The sequence below is a fragment of the Polypterus senegalus genome, chromosome 5 (assembly GCF_016835505.1).
Source record: "Polypterus senegalus isolate Bchr_013 chromosome 5, ASM1683550v1, whole genome shotgun sequence".
Taxonomy (NCBI): Eukaryota; Metazoa; Chordata; class Cladistia; order Polypteriformes; family Polypteridae; genus Polypterus; species Polypterus senegalus.
The window spans coordinates 60,886,871-60,910,216 of record NC_053158.1 but is presented as its reverse complement, the minus strand read 5'-3'; the positions used below and the strand labels follow the sequence as shown (position 1 = coordinate 60,910,216).

At 40.0% G+C, this 23,346-nt stretch overlaps 1 protein-coding gene across 2 annotated transcripts in view; it reads left to right on the top strand.

Moving 5' to 3' along the window:
- Positions 1–23,346, top strand: part of taf4b (TAF4B RNA polymerase II, TATA box binding protein (TBP)-associated factor) — a 344,452-nt gene that overhangs the window by 16,086 nt on the left and 305,020 nt on the right. The window contains exon 5 of one of the 2 annotated variants that reach the window (XM_039754687.1): positions 5,364–5,525. In XM_039754687.1, coding sequence (XP_039610621.1) covers positions 5,364–5,525 — 162 coding nt within the window. Of the gene's footprint in view, positions 1–5,360; positions 5,526–23,346 lie in introns of both variants that reach the window. The other variant, XM_039754686.1, reaches the window with a different exon arrangement.

The following is a 23,346-nucleotide window of genomic DNA, read 5'->3' as shown; positions in this document are numbered from 1 at the left end:
TGAGATTTTCTGTTCCAGTCCTTCTCTGCTAATCCCCTTTATCTGATCAGTATTTCGACAATGTATTGCCAGTGGTTCAATGGCAATTGCAAACAGCAGCGGTGACAAAGGGCATCCTTGTCTTGTGCCACGTTCTAGTTTAAAGTAGTCTGAGCAAATGTTATTGATGCAAACTGAAGCTTCTGGGTTAGTATACAGTAATTTAATCCATGCACAAATGTTGGGCCAAACCCAAACTTCTCAAAATAGTAAAAGGTATTTCCATTCAATCATGTCGAATGCTTTTTCTGCATCCAATGATAATAATATTTCTGGGGTGTTTGATTTAGTTGGTGAGTATATTACATTAAACAGGTGTCGAAGATTTGAAGATAAGTGTCGGCCCCTAATAAATCCAGTTTGGTCTTGTGATATTACCGAGGGAGCACTTTCTCCATCCTTCTAGCTATGATTTTAGAGAGTATTTTAACGTCGTTATTCAGAAGTGAAATTGGTCTGTATGATGCACATTGTAATAAGTCCTTATTTTGTTTTGGAAAGACAGTGATTAATGCTTGGCTTAAAGGTTTGTGGAAGAGATTGGTTATCTCTGGCTTCTGTAAATGTTGCTAATAGGAGGGGAAGCTAGCTGAGCGGAGAATTTCTTGTAAAACTCTGCAGGGTAGCCGTCAGGGCCTGCTGCTTTTCCACCTTGGAGTGACTTTATAGCATCCAGTAATTCTGATAATGCCAGAGGTTTATCGAGTTCCTCCACACTAAAAGCGTCAATTTGTGGTATCTGTAATGTATCCAGAAATGCATTAGATTGTATATTGTCTTCTTTAAACTCAGTAGTATATAGGGATTTATAGTAGTCTCTAAAAGTGTACATTATATTTTTGTGTTCGATGATTTTATCTCCGTTCGCGTTAGTGATTAAATTACATTTTTATTAGTTAATTATTATTAATTATTTTCCAATGCTCAATATGACTTCCTTTTTTAAGGTTTGATACTTGTGCCAGAATATTTTTTATTAAATTTAAGAAGTATCCAATTCATGATCTTGCAACCCTAACAAAAAGTTTAAATAACAATTGTTATGACATAAACCAAGAGGCACAAGTATGGTCGCTGTCTGGAAGAAAAGTGAAAACAATGAGAAAAAGTATGGGAAACCTAATGAAGAAAAATTAAAAAATATTCTTCAAAGCCAACTTGCATATGCAGAAGGTGACTTCAGTTAAATACTTATTCTTCTTTTCTTCCTAGAGGCCCAGTTGTCTGCAGCTTTCGCATAATCAAAGTCCCCAGGATCCGAGCCCTCCAAGGAGATCAGCATGAGATTATTTAGAGTGCTTTGATTCATGTGATTTCTCAAACATGTCTTTTAAGGGCAGAAAAACCCCTTTAACATTCAGATGTGCTCACTGGGATCACTAGCCCAACATGAGCTAGTTTGGTTATATTTGGAAACGACTCTTTGAGCTCTGATGTTGCCATTTGTAGTAAAATCTGTTTTGGACTGAAGTCTTTGTATGACTGACTCGAAAATAATTTCAGCAGACTCGCTTGAATCGTGAGTTTCTGCAATGAAAACTTTTGAAAAGCTGGAAATAATTGACATGTCAGGGAATCTTGCATCTAGGTGCTTGACAACTGTCTCTAGGTATTTATCATATATTGCAGTTTTGAATGACATTACATCACTCTGTATATAAACAATACGCAGCTCTGACCATTCGTCTACCTGACAATGATGAAGGCTTTGAATATATCTCCCAGGGGTGTCTTTCAACTCCATGATAGACAATTTTGTGGTGAGCAAAATTGACCCAATTTTCGGTAAGATTGACATCTTGCCTTTTCCAAGCCATAGATAAGTTGGACAACAAAGGTAATATGTCTGGAAGAATCATCAGAGATGAAACAAAATTGTACGTTTTAATACATCTGCTTAATCCTTCAGCTGTGATGTCATTTCGTTCAGTGGCCTCTCTTTCCAGCGCAGCTATGACACTCCTCATACACTGTTGTAGTGACAGTACTGCAAAGCCATGAGACAGCCACCTAGAGTCATTTTCAGTTTAATCTGGGGAATATTCAAAATATTTTGAATTTCTGTTAAACCATCCATCTTAACTGAAGAAGTTTGGAAGAAATAGAACAGCTGCCTTAAGATGCCATTCAGTTTTGTTAAAAAAGGTACAGCAGCTGCCGCTTGGAAACTTGGCAGTTGACCAAGAGTCTAGATGTTTTATCTTTAAGCAGTTTTGCCACACCTTTCTGTTTCCCAATCATAACAGCCGCTTTCTCTGACCCTAGTCCAACCAGATTAGCAGTTTTCAAGCATAGAGTGTCCATAGTCTCACTCAGTGTGTTGGTTACAGTCTCGTATATGCCATCAATCATATTGCGGGTTGATACAAAACTAATTCGGACCTCTTTAGTGACTTGGCAAACATATTTAATGTAAATAATTAATTTTTACAACTGAGATGTCTGTGTTTTCATCACACAGAATACTGAAACAATTTTTAGAGTGTATATTTTTCAGTATGTTAGACTTTATTTCTGATGCTAAGACATCCAGCAGCTCTCGCATTTTTCTTTCAGAGGTGTAATGTGCATTTTACCAACATTGAGATGTTGTAAAAAGGAACAACCCATTTCTTTACAATGTTCCAACAGCTTTTCAAACAACATTGTATGTGGTAACTCATTTTTTTGCCAACCAATACGTGGATCTTAAAGCTCCCACAACGGCATCTCTCTGTAAGTTATTTAACACAGATACAGATCTTTCAATTTGACCAATTCCAGTTTTCTCTAGTACACGCTTTCCTAAAAGGTCAGCAGAAGACTCAATGTGCGTGTTTACTTTTTTCATGGTCCAGCAAGCTTTCTTTTCAAATTCTTGTGCATGGCACATTTACCCAAGGTAACTCCCTCCTTGGGGGGTGTTTGTTTGGATATTTCATGCACAATGAGTACCACATACCATTTTCTTTGACCATTAGCCAATTCAAATCTTTAAACTATTGTTTGTTTATGCCAGATAATCGGTGGTTAGATTTATTAATTGGCAGAGTGTGTGCTGAAGAGATTTACCCTGATGGAGCAGCCTCTGCAATGTCTTTGTCTGAAATTGCCACATCGGGAGTTGACGCCGCACCTTCATTAGTTTGTGGTGTCTCTTTTCTGAAATAACTGAGCAGTGTTGTTTTCTGAACACTTTTTTTGCTCATGTTGGTAAAATGTTTGGAAAAAATTAAAAGTACCTATGAATAAGACTTTTTAGTGGGAAAGTGAGAGCCTGTTGGATATTCAGTGCACACTTGCGCTACAGCAGGGCAAGATATGAACAGAAAAGGAATGGCAAATGGGTCACTTTAACAAAACTACAGAAGCATAATGGTATAATGGCATAAGTGGTAAATTCAGTTGATTGGACATGATTTGGAAAGGCACACACACCTGTCTATATAAGGTCCCACAGTTGACAGTTCATGTCAGAGCACAAACCAAGCATGAAGTCAAAGGAATTGTCTGTAGACCTCCAAGACAGGACTGTCTCGAGGCACAAATCTGGGGAAGGTTACAGAAAAATTTCTGCTGCTTTGAAGGTCCCACTGAGCACAGTGGCCTCCATCATCCATAAGTGGAAGAAGTTCAAAACCACCAGGACTCTTCCTAGAACTGGCCGGCCATCTAAACTGAGCGATCGGGGGAGAAGGGCCTTAGTCAGGGAGGTGACCAAGAACCCGATTGGTCACTCTGTCAAAGCTCCAGAGGTCCTCTGTGGAGAGAGGAGAACCTTCCAGAAGGACAACCATCTCTGCAGCAATCCATCAATCAGGCCTGTATGGTAGAGTGGCCAGACGGAAGCCACTCCTTAGTAAAAGGCACATGACAGCCCACCTGGAGTTTGCCAAAAGGCACCTGAAGGACTCTCAGACCATGAGAAACAAAATTCTCTGGTCTGATGAGACAAAGATTGAACTCTTTGGTGTGAATGTCATGGAAACCAGACACCGCTCATCATCAGGCCAATACCATCCCTACAGTGAATCATGGTGGTGGCAGCATCATGCTGTGGGGATGTTTTTCAACGGCAGGAACTTGAAGACTAGTCAGGATAAAGGGAAAGATGAGTGCAGCAATGTACAGAGACATCCTGGATGAAAACCTGCTCCAGAGCGCTTTTGACCTCACACTGGGGCAACAGTTCATATTTCAGCAGGACAACGACCCTAACCACACAGCCAAGATATCAAAGGAGTGGTTTCAGGACACCTCTGTGAATGTCCTTGAGTGGCCCAGCCAGAGCCCAGACTTGAATCCGATTGAACATCTCTGGAGAGATCTTAAAATGGCTGTGCACCTGAGTTCAATTTTGAGCTTCATGACAAACTATACTTATTTACATGTGATTTCTCAGGTTTTTTTATTTTTAATAAATTTGCAAAAACCTCAAGTAAACTTTTTTGACATGGTGATTATGGGGTGTTGTGTGTAGAATTCTGAGGAAAAAATGAATTTAATCCATTTTGGAATAAGGCTGTAACATAACAAAATCTGGATAAAGTAATGCGCTGTGAATACTTTCCTGATGCACTGTATGTACGCTAGGGAGAACACTGTAATTTAAACAATATCTTTACATTAAAGTGATGTAACTGAAAAGAAGTGAAAATTTGACTTTGCATTAATTTATTCATTGACAAATCAACAGATATGTAATTTCTGTCTGTGGAAAATTTAAGTACACCCTTGGCTATGATAGCTGGTATTACCCAGTTTTGCAGAAACAGCCCCAAATAGACATTTCCCATAACTGTCTACCAGTCTCGGACATCGATTGGTAGAAAGTTGATCTCACTCTTCCTTACAGATTTCTTTCAGCTGTTGGAGGGGTATTCTGTGCACAGCCTATTTGAAATCCCCCACAGCATCACATTGAAATTAAGATTTTGGGCTTTGACTAGGCCGTTCAAAAACACTTCACTTCTTTCCTTTCAGTCATTCCTTGGTGGATTTATTGGTATGGTTAGGGTCATTGTCATGTTGCTTTTAGTTGAGCTTCAGTCTGCTGAAGTTACCCCATTCAGAGCAAGATAGTTATGTTTTACTTATAGTTCAGTTAATCATAATATATTAATATAACTGCCTGTAATTGATTAATAATGTGCCTTTATTTCACAACATTAGTGATAGTTTGTTTTACACAGATCCATATTCATTAGCCCATTATATACTTTGCAGCTTTTAGAGCTGTGAAAGCATTTGTGTATATATAGAAAGGTGCTATATAAATAAAATGTATTATTATTATCATTATATGCAGTGGCTTATTTGGCCGCTCTCTCTGTTTGTTTTAGCAGGTATTGGGAACTACCGTTTCAGCTGTTACCTCATCAACAATAAAAACTGTGACTGTTGCTGGAACACCATCTGAAAACTGCACCACTAAACTTCAGAGGCACTCTCCACCAATAACAGAGGGAGCTAAAGCAGCAATGGCCGTACAGGGTGCACTTTCTTCTGTAAGTCTTGCCTGTCTGGCATACAATATTTAAAAAAAGTTTACAGTTATTCAGATTAATTGTATTCATGAGTATGTTTTCTCATTTTGAAAGTTGTAAAATATTTGCCTTTAGTGATGTACAGTATATAAGTATTAGTTACTATAGTAAGTTTAAACATGTATTGCCTTGGCTATTTACATTTTCAAATATCGTAATGGTAGAAAACGTGCAGTTGACCAAAACAATTAAAACCAATTAAAATCCAATTTAGATGATGAGAAACGGAAGCCTCTTTCAAACATAAAACCTAGAAGATCCCAGGGAAAGAATCTGAGATATTAACATGTCATGACTAAGAGTATTACTGCTAATGTTACCACCTTTCTAAATTTCTGTCATTGGTCTTGTACATACTTGACAGTCCCAGGTAAGTGGATGTCCAGAACAAACATTGTCCATTTCCTTTATGTAAAGAAAATAGTCTGGTGAGTCCAATTGGTGTTTTTCTCATTAACACAAAGGAAAGCAATTGTTAACAGGGTAAATTTTTTTAAATAACACAAAAATAAAAATAAGAAAATGTCTAGAAATGTGATTTATAAAAGGAAAATAAAAAATGAAACAAAGCTGTTACTTGTAAATTATTTTTTTCAAGACACTTGTCCTTTTCATAATGTATGTGTGAGCATGTATAACTGCCAGTATATTTATTAAACTTTGACTGTAACTAAGATTAGACAAGAACATTGATTTGTGTGTGTGTGAGCAACTCCTCTGCTTTTACAATGAGCCCATATAACAACAACTGATGTCAGATCAAATGATCTCCCATGACGTCATCATCTGGCAAAATTTAAATATTAAGTAAATTATGCCTCCCTCCACTGCCTAGGAATATTCACCACATAGTCTGCACAAACTGTAAGCAGAAGTGAGTGGGAATGTTTTACATTTATTCTGTTATTTGTTTCTGGAAAATTTTAATTTTTCAGAGTATGTTTTGGCAAAGATGCTTTTACCTGGAGCTCATTTGTATATAAAATAAAACAACTACTGCTACTATTATATTTTTTCATTTATTTTTTTAGCTTGGCAAAGTCTCTTTTACCATTAAGAACAAGCGTCAAATCCTTACTGTCAGCTGGCTCATTCTGTGGATTTCTTTAGAAATTTTCAGCTGTCACTCAAATTTCCCATTCAACAATCAAGAGCCAATAGTAAAGCCACTTCACTTTCCAAAGATCTATACTGTCAATTCTTTGGCCATAAGTGGCTGTCAGACACAGATATTTTGCTAGTTGCCAGAGAGTCACAACAATAGTGAGGTGCTCAAACCTGCCGTTTGTTCCTTTTGGAAGATCCAGTTAAGTAGTTTGAAAATTATAGCCATTGGGGATTTGCAAAGTAGATAAAGTTACTTCCACTAGCATCAGTCAATGTTTAGACTAGAAAATGGGGGCAGGGGAACAGTTATATTACAAACTACTAGAATACCCGCGCTTCGCAGCGGAGAAGTAGTGTGTTAAAGAAGTTATGAAAAAGAAAAGGAAAAATTTAAAAAATATCATAACTTGATTGTTAATGTAATTGTTTTGTCATTGATATGAGTGTTGTCATATCTATCTATATATCTATATCTATATTATATATATATATATATATAGCAAAATATCCACGCTTGGCAGCGGAGAAGTAAAAAGAAAAAGAAACATTTTAATACTAACGTAACATGATTGACAATGTAATTGATTTGTCATTGTCATGAGTGTTGCTGTCATATATATATATATATATATATATATATATATATATATATACACACACACACAACTATCGTATATGTTCAAGTTCTATTTAAATTTTAAATAGAAGGAATTTTTATTTAGTTGACAGAATATTATTCCGGAATAAATCAACTCAAACCTTAAATAAGTTATAATATTTTGCTCTCAATAAAAATATATCCTGTCTAAATTATACAAGTTAGAAATAAAGTAAACGTTAAAAGAACATTCAAATTTCTTTCTTTCAAATAAACTTAAATTTTAAATATCCCAAAAGATTTTGCTCTCCATAAAAATATATCCTGTTAAAATTATACAAATTCAAATATGAACATGGTACATAACAAAACCTGGAAATATAAATAAAATTTGTTCTTTTCAGCAATAACAAATCAAATCATTCAGTTGTCTTTGCTCATATGTCATTTTATCAGAGCTGGGCGCCTGGCATCTTTTTTTGGCAACAAGTTCGTTTATATTTGGTGTGAGGTTCTGTGTTGTGGAGATTCTCAGGATGGACTGCAGGTGCTCATCAGTGAGGCGACTCCTGTGTGCTGTTTTGTTAGTCTTCATGACTGAGAAGAGCTTCTCACACAGATATGTGGTACCAAACATGCACAAGGTTCGAGCCGCATGTAGATGGAGCTGGAGCATTTTTGCGGGAATGGAGTGAATAAACTGTGCGGGCCCTGCAGTATCGTACTTTGCCTTCAGTGTGCCATTACACTGCAGCTCAATCACCTCCATCTGAATCTGCGCAGGTGCAGTTTCTACATCGACAGCAAATGGGTGCGAAACAACTCAAAATTCTTTTTTTGTTCTTCAAAGTCACCAAAGCGCCTTGCGAACTCAGTGCGCAGTGCGCTCAGTTTATCAGCAAAGTGTGTATTTGGGAACACCATTGTGCCAACTTGGTTCAACATTACTTGGCAACAGGGAAAGTGGGGCAAGTTGCACTGGTGCATTTGTGTCTCCCATAAAAGTAGCTTCACTTGAAATCACTTTGTGTTTTGCACGGGTAAAAACGTCTGCTGAAGTGTCAGATTCTTCTTTAACTCTTCTGCTTTCTGTTTCTTGTGCATTGCATTCAGGTCTTTCAGGTTATCTTGATGTTTTGTCTCATAGTACCGTCTTAGATTAAATTCTGTAATTACAGCCACATTAGCTCCACAAATAAGACACACGGGTTTACCGGCAATGTCAGTAAACATATACACAGCCTCCCATCGGTTTTTAAAGGCTCTATGTTCAGAATCACCTTTTCTCTTCGGCATCGTGTGGGCTAGCTTCGCAATAACTTGCAGCATCATAAGCTAGACTTGATTAACACGGTAAGTGTTCAGCAAGGCAGCTGAAGCGCTGCATTATGGGATCTGTAGTTTATTGCGTTACCAGCGCTTCATATCCCCGGGCCATTAATAACAATAATACAGTATATAAAATGATCTCGTGGGCCGGATATAATTACACGCCGGGCCGGATGTGGCCTGCGGGCCTTGAGTTTGACACATATGGACTAAATAGAACTTGAAAGGATATATTTTTTTCAAATGTGATCGCACAAATCAGATCGAGTTGACGCGCACTACAGTACATCGAGCCCGCGTGCTATTGTGGTTTTGCCTGCGCGCCTCAATAAGTCATCCTCCCCTCGCTCTTACTTTTTTACCGTTAATCTAATGAATACACTGAGTATGGCTTTACCAAAACAATCATTGATCGCGAATAAAGTATCCATTATTCATAAAGCTTCAATTGGTGATCTGTCTATTTTTTCATACTTCTCAAACCAAGGGGATGCGAGGCTAAAATGTATCGGGAAGTGCGCGTACATACTCAGTGCATCCCCTCTCGGGAATCAAACCTTGGAAGCTGGCGCTAGAGGCGAAGCCTCTACTATTGCGCCACGGCTTGTGGTTTGTCTATTTGAGTGTAGCAGTGTAATTCAGTTTTTGTTCAGCACTCTTTGAAACTGCTTTTTGTCTGCGCACTGCGTCAGTTCACGTGAGCCGTTGAATATGGTTTTATATGTCACTCGCTCGCTTCTAATTGTTTCGCTGCCTTCTTAATTATATAATGCATGTTTTCTTCAGCTCTTTTTGTAGCTCTTCCTGGTTTTCTACGTAATGCGTGATTACGTGAGAGGCATGATGATGTCACACGAAACTCCGCCCCCACGACTTTCGAGCTCAACTCCATTACAGTAAATGGAGAAAAATAGCTTCTAGTTATGACCATTATGCGTAGAATTTTGAAACGAAACCTGCCCAACCTTTGAAAGTAAGCTGTTAGGAATGAGCCTGCCAAATTTCAGCCTTCTACCTACACGGGAAGTTGGAGAATTAGTGATGAGTCAGTCAGTGAGTGAGTAAGTGAGTCAGTGAGGGCTTTGCCTTTTATTAGTATAGATCGTTATCTTTGTATGGCAAGTAAACAAGAATTTTAGCTTTGGCATATATAAACATCACCTCCAGTTTATAAAAAATAGATTGCTATAAATAGTTGTTTCTCTAGTGTAGCTAATCCTGGAATATGACTAACTTGCTAGCTTTCCTAGTTGAAAAAATATTTGAAGATTTGAAATCTGATTTTTATTATTTTGAGTGGAAACTTGCTTGAAAGCATGCATTCACTCTTGCATAGTAGTTAAACACTCGATTACAGAGCCATATCACTGTTAAAAGGTTATTGACATTTTGCTTATTGAGTGAATGATTTAAAATGATAAGCCGGAATGAACTGAAAGTGCCATCACTTCTCCTGCATCCATCTGAAATGCAGATGGAAAAGATATTTGTGTTATCTAGCAAACCCACTCTTGTTCTGAGGTGGAATTGCTTACCTGACCAGAGACTTGAAGATGTCTCCATTTTGGTAATGTTTGACACTAGATTCAAGGATAAATAGGCTATTAACTTGTTGACAATTTCAGTGTGAATGGTCTAGTGTAGAGGTCCTGAACACCAGAACCCTCTCCACACAGGCCTCGCCAATGATGAGTGTCTGGATGTCAGTTTTGTTTTTTCTGAAGTTAATAATAAGCTTCTTCATTTTTGTGGTGTTGAGGAGCAGGTTATTGACACTGCACCACTCTGACAGCTGCTCCACCTCGTCCCTATATGCCAGCTCACCCTCCTTCCACGAGATGAGTCCGACCACCGTTGTGTCATCTGCGAACTTTATGATCTTGTTGGTATGATGAATGGTGACACAGTCATATGTGTAGAGGGTGTAGAGGAGCGGCGCTGAGCACACAACCCTGTGGTGTCCCGGTGTTGAGGCTGACAGCAGTGGAGGTGTGGGGACCCAGCCTGACCCTCTGGGAGCGACCAGACAGGAAGTCCAGTATCCAACTGCAGGGTAGTGATTGAAGTCCCAGAATTAAAATGGGTCCAGGTCTTTTGTCAGGCAGGTGATGATATGACTCTGCACCAGTTTCTCGGAGAACTTCATGATGACAGATGTGAGTGCCACTGGGCGGAATTCATTCAGAATGTTCGTGATGCATTTTTTCGGCAGCGGAACAATGATGGAGGACTTGAGGCAGGATGGGACAGTGGCCTGGGACAGGGACTGGTTGAAAATCCTAGTGAAGATTCCAGCCAGTTGATCCGCACAGTCTTTCAGCATCTATCCAGCCACACCATCGGGCCCTGCAGCCTTTCTAGGGGTTCACCTTCCTCATCACCCGCCTCACCTCACACTCTTCCACCATAAGTATGTTGCTGTTGTGAACAGGCAGCTGTGATAGAGCTGCTATTGTTGTTGCTTCAAAGCGGGCAAAGAAGATATTCAGCTCCTCTGCCAGAGAAACGTCTCCCTCAGCGTCCGAGGAGTTGCTGGATTTGTAGCTGGTGATGCCTGGTGTTGTTGCTCCTCAGATGGTTCTCTATCCTCCTTCTGTACGCTGCCTTGGCCCCTCTGATGCTTCTCTTCAGGTTTGCTCTGGCTACACTGTAAAGTGCCCCATCCCCAGACCTGAAAGCAGTATTCCTGGCTTTCAGCAGACTCTGGATCTCCCTCATCATCCAGGGCTTCCTGTTGGGATAAATCCTTATGCGTCTGTCCCTGGTAGCGTTGTCTTTGCAGAACCTGATGTAATCCAGGACTGCCATAGTGTGGTTCTTCAAGTCTTGGTGATTGAAAACCTCCCAGTCGGTTCTCTGGAAGCAGTCCTGCAACTGTTGGGAGGCATCCTCGGGCCATATGGTAACAGTCCTGATTATAGTGGGGGCTTGTTTCCTCAGGGTGGAATATGAAGGGATCAGAAGCAGGGATGTATGATCAGACTGGCAAAGTTGTGCTAGGGGTTTAGCCCTATAGGCCTGTCTGATGTGTACAGCTTGTCCAGTGTTTTTATTCCGATGGTTGCACCCTTTATATGTTAATGGAATTTGGGGAGAACTGCTTTCAGATCTGCATGATTAAAGTCCCCAGAAATTATGTGAACAGCCTCAGGATACTTGTTCTGTTTACTGCTGATGGTGTCATGCAAAAGCGCCAGAGCCGAGCTGGCTTTAGCATCTGGTTCTTACTGGAATATACAAAACACTTTTGCAAAGGTATAATGGAACAAGTGTGCTTTTTCAAGAGTAAAACTGAATAACAAAAAATTCAAGTGACACCCAGATATCAAGCGTTTTTGTGTCTGCTTACATCCATTCAGCAATATTTTTTACAGAGAGCAAAAATTTACACCAGGGGCCTCATGTATAATGCCATGCGTAGAATTCACACTATAACATGGCGTATGGGCAAAAAGGGAAATGTGCTTACGCACAAAAAAATCCAGATGCATAAATCTGTGCGTACGCCAACTTCCACGTTCTTCCGCTACATAAATCCTGGTCAGTGTGAAAAGTAATGCATGTGCACGCGCCTGCTGTCCCGTCCCAACTCCTCCCATAATTATGCCTCTTTGAATATGCAAATCAATATAAATAGCCCTTAAGCTCAGCCTTCTGTATAAAGGCAATGGCAAAAGCAAAAGGGAAAACAGAAGAATTTCAGCAAATACCAAGTGGAGGCAAAGAAAAACGTACTATTTGTTGGTTTAAACAGTGGTATAAACAACAAAAGCAAGTTGATCGAGTGACATAGCGTGTTGGAGAAACTCGAAAGCTCATGTTCACAAAGTCGCGCAGTGCCCGAAATAAAAAAAGAACACAACCAGGCACTGCTCATCACTTGTCCAATACAGTCCCCACAGTGAAGCATGGCGATGGCAGCATCATGCTGTGGGGGTGTTTTTCAGCTGCAGGGACAGGACGACTGGTTGCAATCGAGGGAAAGATGAATTCGGCCAAGTACAGGGATATCCTGGACAAAAACCTTCTCCAGAGTGCTAAGGACCTCAGACTGGGCTGAAGGTTTACTTTCCAACAAGACAATGACCCTAAGCACACAGCTAAAATAATGGAGTGGCTTCACAACAACTCGGTGACTGTTCTTGAATGCCCCAGCCAGAGCCCTAACTTAAACCCAATTGAGCATCTCTGGAGAGACCTAAAAATGGCTGTCCACTAACGTTTACCATCCAACCTGACAGAACTGGAGTGGATCTGCAAGGAGGAATGGCAGAGGATCCCCAAATCCAGGTGTGAAAAACATGTTGCATCTTTCCCAAGAAGACTCATGGCTGTATTAGCTCAAAAGGGTGCTTCTACTAAATACTGAGCAAAGGGTCTGAATACTTAGGACCATGTGATATTTCAGTTTTCCTTTTTTAATAAATCTGCAACAATTTCAAAAATTCTTTTTTTTTGTCTGTCAATATGGGGTGCTTTGTGTACATTAATGAGGAAAAAAATTAATTAAAATGATTTTAGCAAATGGCTGCAATATAACAGAGTGAAAAATTGAAGGGGGTCTGAATACTTTCCGTACCCACTGTATTTTGCTGCATTTCATCTTAAAAATGATTTCATTCATATACATATAAAGTGGCTCAGGTTGTGCAATATTATAACTGTAGTGCAAGTTTACAGTGAGGTGATTGTACTAATCAGTACAAATAGTTCTACAAGGAGCACTTGATGGACTGATTGAGTGTGTTTAGAGTTCTTGGGTTGAAACTGTTTCTGAACTGCGAGGTCAGTACAGGAAAGGCTCTGAAGCGTTTGTCATATGAGAGCAGTTCAATAAACCATGGCTGAGACAGCGTGTGTTTGATGCTGTATACCGGTAATTCTCTTTCCTATCAGCTGCTGTCCAGGCTGTGTATCACACTCGGATACAATGATATAAATACTCTGAGTGGTGCAGTGAGAATAATATGGAAAAAGATGATCCGATGTGAGATCTGAGGTGCAGTGAGAGTAATAACACTAAAGCAGTGTGGGGAAGAGCCTGGACACAGACAGGTAGACATGATTTTAACACTCAACACACGTTTATTTACAATATTTACAGGAAGTGCACAACCCAGTGCACCCAGGGCACCAATCACCCTCAGTCCAGCCCCTCTCACTCACAATGCCTCTCTTCGCCTCCTCCACTCCTCTCCTCCAAGACTCTGTCCTCTTCCACCCAACTCCAGTCAACGAATGGAGGGAGGCAGCCCCTTTTATCCCTACCCGGATGTGCTCCAGGTGCCTCCCGATAATCTTCTGCCGGCACTCCCCAGTGTGGCAGAAGTACAGGCTGCACACCCGGAAACACTCCGGGTGTCCCTGGTCGTCTTCCCCCCAGCACTTCCGGGTGTGGTGGAAGTGCTGAAGGCCGGGGCTCCTCAGGCATTGGGGCACCCCCTGGCGGTGACCATAGGCCCCTATAGGGTTGAGCTTCCAAGCTCGGTTCCCATGGCCCCCAAAGCTACCAGGGCGGTCGCCCCCTCGTGGTCTGGAGGAGGCGTAAGCCCTCCTCCTGGGCATCCCAGCTGGGTACTACCCCCAGCCAATCGCCACAGCAGTTATGGTATTTGGAATAGTTTTACCATTCTGTGGACCATTATATTGTTACAGGTTAATTACAATCGGATGCAATAAACTAATTAACAGTATGCGGTTAATTTCGGTGTGTTTATAAAGCCGCGTCAGGGATGTGGATCTAAAAAAGAAAGGATAACCACACTGGAACAGTAGCACTGTTTTGACGCTGGGTGGCGCCAGTCTGCAAAACCAAGCAGAGAACTTGCGTGCGACAGGGTATGAGCTACAGTGGAAATGTGCGTGACTTTGATCAGGTTTTATGCATCGCAATTTGAACATGGAAACGTTCTTGCGCAACATTTTCGTGTGTACGCACTGTTTATACATGAGGCCCCTGGTGTTACAGACTCAAATCAAATATGTTATATTATAGTAATAATAATAAAAGCTGCTGCACTGCTCAAAATGAAACACCCGAATTCGAACCCACAACCTTTTGGTTTTAAAGCAGCAGTTCTTACCTCTGCACCATCCAGGAAGACATGTCAATGTTCTGTTGATTGATATTTGAGCTTGGTTGTTTAACTCATTGACAGCAACATGTAAATTGAATGATTTTTATGTCTTTGGTTATATCCTTGAATAAAAGTGCATGCGTTTATTTGATATTTGGACTAAAGTCTTCACATATCATATGCTTCACATCATTATTACTACAACATGGAAGAAGCTTCTGTTTTATTTAGGTGTTCAGCATTTCTTGTCTCACATTTCCTGTCATCCAACATATTCCTAGATCATTGTAGACACAGAACACACATGAAATGCATGTATTCCAAGTAACAATGTATATTTTTTACCCTATACAATTTCAGACACCTCACACTCCAATAAAGAGACTTGAGCTTGGAAAACATTAGCAGCGTTGGTGGGGGATGAGATAGCAAGATGCTTGCTGCTTGTGCTGATTGACACCTTTGTAGAACAAAGACACTGATAAGGAGGTGCAAAGGATTTTAAGGTGGCCCAGCATTACGACTTTTTTCGTAGGCTTCAGGGATTCTAGTGTTAAGTGGTATCCAGGCTGGGATGAAGAATTCCTTTTAACTTCCTTTGAGTAGTAGTGATGTTATTTCAAATTACATTTAATTTCTAGAAACTTTGTTTTCAGCTAGATAAACTTTCAACTTCAGTTCTGCTGTTGCTATATATCAACCATACAATTTTGGAGTAACCATTTTCCTAATGCTTTTATATATATATTGTGGCCCCCGGCCGGGGCTGGAGCCCGGCCGGGCGTAGGAGGGCGTGAGGAGGGCTTGTGCCTCCTCCAGACCGCGAGGGGCGTCCGTCCTGGTTCTGTTGGGGGCCACGGGTTGAGGGCATGGAAGCCCTTCCCTGTAGGGGCCCGTGGTCACCGCCAGGCGGCGCCCCGATGCGGTTTATCCCGTCGCGGTTGCGGTTGGGGCTGGAGCCGGCGGGGCGCTTGGAGGACGGAGGAGGCGAGTGCCTCCTCCAGACGGAGTGGGGCGTCCGTCCTGGTTAGGCAAGGGGCCTCGGGTACAGGGCTTTGAAGCCCAGCCCTGTAGGGACCCGTGGCCACCGCCAGGCGGCGCCCCGGTGCCTAATTATCCCGGGAGCCCGGCACTTCCGCCACACCAGGAAGTGCGGGGAAGACTTTGTGTGGCACCGGAGAGCTGCCAGGAAGACAGCCGACACTTCCGCCACGCTTGGCGGGGCTAGAGGCAGAAGCACCTGGGGCTCAGCCGGGGCATTATTTAAGGGGCCGCCTCCCTCCAGTGATGGTGGAAGTCGGGTGGAAGTGGACTGAGCAAGAGGAAGGACTGGAGGCCAGGAAGGCACAAGAGACTGTGGGCCTGGACTTGGGGAAATCGGTGCGAGGAGGCACTGGTGGTGCACGTGAGCACGTATTGTAAATAATATAGTGTAAATAAAAAGTGTGTTGGGTGAAACAATGTTGTCCGTCTGTCTGTGCGGGGCCAGGCATATATATATATATATATATATATATATATATATATATATATATATATATATATATATATATATATATATAAATATATATATATATACTAATAAAGGCAAAGCCCTCACTCACTCACTGACTCATCACTAATTCTCCAACTTCCCGTGTGGGTGGAAGGCTGAAATTTGGCAGGTTCATTCCTTACAGCTTCCTTACAAAAGTTGGGCAGGTTTTATATCGAAATTCTACGCGTAATGGTCATAACTGGAAGCAGTTTTCTCCATTTACTGTAATGGAGATGAGCTTCAACGCCGGGGGGAGTTTCGTGTGACATCATCACGCCTCCCACGTAATCACGCAGTACATAGAAAACCAGGAAGACCTCAAAAAGCGCTGAAGAAAACATGCATTATATAATTGAGAAGGCAGCGAAACAATAAGAAGCGGCGAGTGACATATACAACCATATTCATGAGTTCTGCTACTTGGAAACAAAGCACGATGTAAACCTACACTTTAAATTAAGTTCATAGACAGGCTGCGCTGGCGCTTGTAATTTAGTGCCTGCCCATATAAGGCCGTCCGTCAGCGGCAATCCAATAGCAAACTGCCACGGTAAATATTCACGGGTGAAGGACTGTGCTTATGGAGAGGAAGATGAGATGGTCAGGGTGGTGTTTGACACAAACTCAGCGAAACTGCGAGAGAAAGTTTTAAGTGCCAGGACTAAGGTAACATTAAATACAGCCATGGACATAGCACGAGATGGCACCAGCACAGCTGGGAACCTTCGATGCATGTACACCGGCGGCTCACGTGAACTGGACGCAGTGCACAGATAAAAGCAACAGTTCCAAAGAGCTGAACAAAAACTGAATTACACAATTGAAAAGGCAGCAAAAAATATGAAGCGTCTGATACATATAAGCATATTCATAAATCCAACTACTGCGGAAACAAAGCACACGTTGGAAAAAGTCAATGTCCCGCTAAAGGAAGACAGTGTAAAAAAAACCCGTGCATGCAGTGTGTCAGGTCTCAGATAAAGAAGAAGACGAGCTGTTTATTGATGCAGTAAGAAACGAATCGATGAATGAAACCTGTCATCTTTACAACGATTGACAAACACGGAATGTAACTTGAACAAAACACATCCTACAAATACGAACCTGATTGAAAGAAATAATGATAATCAAATCCTTGATGACAGCAACACTCAGTAACACTCACAAAACAAATACTGTATATTGACAGTCATGTTACGTTATTTTTAAAATGTTCCCTTTTCTTTTCTAGCTTTTTAACACACTACTTCTCGCTGCGATACGTGGTATATATATATATATATATATATATCCCGATCTACATACTCGAATAATGGATACTTTATTCGCCATCAATGATTGTTTTGGTAAAGCCATACTCAGTGTATTCATTAGATGAACGGTAAAAAAGTAAGAGCGAGGGAGGATGACTTATTGAGGCATGCAGGCTGTAGTGCGTCAACTCTATCTGAATTGCGCGATCACATTTGAAAAATATATCTTTTCAAGTTCTATTTAGTCCATATGTGTCAAACTCAAGGGCAGCGGGCCACATCCGCCCGGCGTGTAATTATATCCGCCCGAGATCATTTTATATACTGTATTATTGTTATTAAAAGCCCGGGTATATGAAGCGCTGGTAACACAATAAACTACAGATCCCATAATGCAGCGCTTCAGCTGCCTTGCCAACACTTACCGCGTTAATCAAGTCTAGCTTATGATGCTGCAAGTTATTGCGGCTAGCTCACACGATGCTGAAGAGAAAAGTTGATTCTGAAAATAGAGCCTTTAAAACCGATGGGAGGCTGAGTATATGTTTACTGAACCCGTGTGTCTCATTTGTGGAGCTAATGTGGCTGTAATTACAGAATTTAATCTAAGACGGCACTATGAGACAAAACATCAGGGTAACCTGAATGCAATGCAGAAGATACAGAAAACAGCATAATTAAATAAGAATCTGACACTTCAGCGGACGTTTTAACCCGTGCACAATCACAAAGTGATTTCAAGTGAAGCTGCTTTTATGGGAGACACAAATGCACCCTTGCACCTTGCCCCACTTTCCCTGTTGCCAAGTAATGTTAAACCAAGTCGTCACTACGGTGTTCCCAAATACGCACTTTGCTGATAAACTGACGCGCGCACTGAGTTTGCACGGCGCTTTGGTGACTTTGAAGAACAAAAAGTCCGTCTACATGCGGCTCGAACCTTGTGCATGTTTGGTAGCACATATCTGTGTGAGAAGCTCTTCTCAGTGATAAAGACTAACAAAACAGCACACAGGAGTCGCCTCACTGATGAGCACCTGCAATCCATCCTGAGAATCTCCACAACACAGAACCTCACAGCAAACAGAAACGAACCTGTGGCCAAAAAAAGATGCCAGGCGTCCAGCTCTAAAATGACATATGAGCAAAGACAACTGAATGATTTGATTTGTTATTGCTGAAAGGAACACATTTTATTTATATTTCCAGGTTTTGTTATGCAGCATGTTCATATTTGAATTTGTATAATTTTGACAGGATATATTTTTATGGAGAGCAAAATCTTTTGGGATATTTAAAATCGAAGTTTATTTTTTATATAAAATTACATAAGACTAAAGAAATTTGAATGTTTGTTCTTTTAACGTTTACTTTATTTCTAACTTGTATAATTTAGACAGGATATATTTTTATGGAGAGCAAAATATTATAAGTTGTTTAAGGTTTGAGTTGATTTATTCACAAATAATATTCCTGTCTGTTTTTACCATTCCTACCAAAGATATTTCTGTCGACTAAATAAAAATTCCTTCTATTTAAAATTTAAATAGAACTTGAACAAATACGATAGTTCATAATATCCACGCAGACTTGCACGTAAGAGCGGGAGTCATCCGTTTTAACGAGCAGCGTATTGCACTGATACAAAATAGCTGTGTGTGTATATATGTAGATATGTATGTATATGTATATATATGTTTATATTTGTGTGTGTGTATGTATGTATGTATGTGTGTATATATATATATATATGTATTTGTGTGTATATATGTGTGTGTATGTATTTATGTGTGTGTGTATATGTATGTGTATATATGTAGATATATATATATATATGTATGTATATATGTGTATATGTATAGATATGTATATATATATATGTTTATGTGTGTGTGTGTGTGTGTATATATATATATATATATGACAACAACACTCATCACTCACAACAGTGACAAAACAATTACATTGACAATCATGTTACGTTATTTTCAAAATGTTTCCTTTTCTTTTCATTGCTTCTTTAACACACTACTTCTCCTCTTGAAGCCTTGGTATTTTGCTAGTATATATATATATATATATATATATATATATATATATATATATATATATATATATATATATATATATATATAATATATTGATATTGTCGCAGTAGGGGGCAGTAGTGCTCCCTTGAACCCTCAGGTACCACGCCAAACACATGGTAAAAGTGCTACAATTATTCTTTTTATTATAACAATGTGCACTAAGAACCCTCCACTCCACACTATTCATAAATCACAATAATAAATCAACAATCAACAATCCTCCACTCCCAGACGCGTTGCCCTCCTACCACCCAGCTCAGCTCGCCGTCTGGGAGCTCCCTCAGTCCTTTTATATTCCCTGACCCGGAAGTGTTCCCAATCCCCAGTCCATGTGATCTTGTATCACTTCCGGGTCAGGTCAAAAGTACTTTTCTTCATCCCGGAAGCCTGTCACTCTTCCTATGACGAACTTCCGGGTCATAGTGCACAAAGAAGTCTTTGGTCCTCCCTGCAGCTCCCTCTTGCGGCCCCTGTGGTATCCAGCAGGGCTGAGGATAAAAACAACATAGTCCATGACTCTCTGCTGGTTTTAGGGGCACCTCCATACTGCAGGGAGGGCTCCATCTGGCGGCTTGGTGGACTTGGCCAGGATAAACTGCGGGCACAGTCCACAATATATAAATAATTAAAATCTGCAGCATATGTGAGCCTTGGTAGTAAGGTTTATATCTGATGTATGTTTTTTGTTAAATAATGAAAAAACATTTTTTTAATGTGATACTTTTTTATAGTATACTGAATGATATTTATTGTAATTAGTTTTTGCCATTGCTGTGTTTTATGTGTCTGCTGCCTCATGATATTTTATTATGTAATGAATTGCTGCTGAAATTATGTTTCTGCATTATTAAAGCAAATCTAAAATACTTTTTATTGTGTTTTAAAGTGTAATAGTAAATTTAATAGCTGTAAAAAAGATCATTAGTACAAGGAATTGTGAAGTAAAAAGAAAATAAGTGGGTTTTAAGGTAGAAGGGCTATAAAAGAGTTGCCATATGACTATAGCAAAGATCAAAGTTCTAAATAAAATTAAAAATAGGATAAAAGAGCTCCAAATCTTGCATACAAATCCTATATCACTCTGAGGCCATTGTTGTCATAAATGTTGCCTTATGTGGAGATGCCACACTAAGATAATTGCGAGAAAGAACAGGAATAGTTACCCATCATTAACAAATTATTATTAATAGTAGAGGTCTGAGTGTGTTACCTGGTAGCTGAGTCAAATTATTCTTCATAAGTCTCCAATGGAAAGTGCAAAGATATTACTGGATCAAATAGAGCTGGGCTAATTTTAATTTAGAATTGTTGTTTATTCTTTTTAATTTTAGGCCGCTCTTAAAGGATGCTTTTAATAAAGTGTGTTGAGCTTCTAAGAATCTGTAAGGAGAACTCCTCTGATATCCTTGGGACTAATGAGTATGATGTGTTTACATATAGGCTTTTTGTCTGCCCAAATAAAATTAGAAATCTGACTTGAGATCAGTGTTGTAAAGGGAGATGAGGAAGATGAGTACTAAATTCATTTTGATGATTTGGCCATTATATACTGAGAGAACCATGCAATATATTGGTATGGTAAGAACTCAACAGTAAAACAATTGGCATAGGGTATTTAAAAGTTCAAGAGGATTATATTCATTCCAGAAAGAAACAAAGAAATCTAAAGTAACGAACAATACACTAAACGTAAAATGAAAGCCAAAAGCAACTGCAGGTTATATTTCTCTCTCCAGAAACCACTTTCTTAAAATACTTGCTTTACGCTACGTTTCCTACCCCCTAATCCTCTTCAGGATGTCTTTGCGTTTGACTCTGTGTCTCAGATTAGCTCCTCCTCGCCCCAAAAAAATAGTGTAGGTAGTAGTGATGTTGTTATGAAAGATGCAGAACATTTCATTGCAATAGGATGCATTTTCTTGTCATTCAATAGCCCAAATGATGGCATGTTGCAGGCGTTGATAGTTTGAGTTATGGTTTTATTAACTTCTTTACTAAAATGGAGATGCTTTACAGTTAAAGTTACTGTATAACCTGTAGAATCACAAGCTTTGATTCAATTAAGAAATCATAACTTCATAACCTGTCCTCCAAGATGGCATACTCTATGGCCAGCAGAGGAAAGATAAACACCAGACATTTTTTTAATTTTAATTTAGTTTAGTTAAACATGTTTCAAGAAAGAACATTTTTGAAATTGACAGTTTTATTGAAGAGACTAAAGTGCCATAATATAGTTGTCATAGGTTAGTTGCTCTTAGGGATTGTTTTGGGGAAATCCTACACTTAGCTGTTAATCTATTAAATACGTTCTTCACGTTTTAATTTTTCTTAATTGGCTTTTGTAGTGGTTCTCATGCTACTCAGTTTTCAAACAGGAATTAAATAAATTGGTAATAAACGGATTTGGCTCATGGTGTATTCACATCCACTTATCAATTACAAAAAAAAAAATTAGCAGGATCATTGGTCAGAGCCCTACTTTGGCAAATAAATCTTATGTGGAACTTCTGGCATCATGTCAGCGCTCAAAAAGATTTGGATTTTGGAACATTTCGGATTTTGCAATTTAAGATTAAGGATACTCGGCATGTACAAATATTTTAAATGTAGTTTACAATTAATCAGAATTAATGTGCAGTATTTTTAGGTGAAGCCAAGAATACCATCATAACTTTGAAGTCTTTCACACTAGATGTACTTCTTGAAGTTGTGCGGCATTTAATTTATTAAAATAAAGAAAACTAACAGAAGCCCACCGTAGTATACGGCGGTGTAAGAATAGGAACCGAAAACAGTGCGAAAGGAATTCAGTATAACAAAGGCTTAGGAAACCATCGTCACAGTATAACAAAAATGCAAGGAGCGAAACCAGTGCCAATGGTTGAGAGAGTACCTTCTTGTAGCAGGCTACGGAAAACACGATAAGTCAGCGCGTCTGCCCTATTGTGAGTGGTAAAAGTGCCATTTAAACTAATACAGGTAGATGTGGAAACCGGGTTTTCTGATGAAAAAACAATAACGTTTTAAACAGTATCGTTTACATATAACAGATTTTGGCGAATTGTTTACATGCAATTATTTATATCTATTTATACGCTAAATGCGTGCGTATCCCATGGTCTTAGAGTTGGTGGGTGGGGCTCTGTGAGTTGGCGGGCGTGGCTCTCTGTCTTGCATAAGCTCTCTGTCTTGCTTTCCCTTAGTTAGATTTGGCAGGCAGGACTCTGTGAGTTGGCGATCGTGGCTCTCTGTCTTTCGTGCGGTGTAAAGTCAACGTGGCTCAGAGGTGCATGTGGACTTTTGCACAGACGAAAGCAACTGAGGCTGTGTTTGGTGAGTTGTCGCATGCCTCGAGAGCGATGCTGGACTCCGGAGGACGGTTACAGTTGGCGTGCGTGGCTCTGTCGTGCGTATCCCATGACATGGTAGGTGGGTTAGAGTTGGCGGGTGGGGCTCTGTCGAGCGTATCCCATGGTCTTAGAGTTGGCGGGCAGGGCTCTGTCTTGCTTGCGCTCACTGTCTTGTGTGCCCTCAGTGTCTTGCTTGCCCTTAGTGAATTGTATATATCTAGATTAAAACATGCGGCATGATATTCAGTTAAGTGAAACCACAACCATTTTGGGAAACAATGGTCCTATCAACCATGCGCCTATTGAAAGAGAAATTTAAAGAAAATAACAAGTAAAAGATGAAAATATGAAAAAAAACCTTGGACTTTAATTCTGCAGGTAATCATCACACATAACCATGAAACCCAAGGATTGAATAGTAAAACTCCCATATCTTGT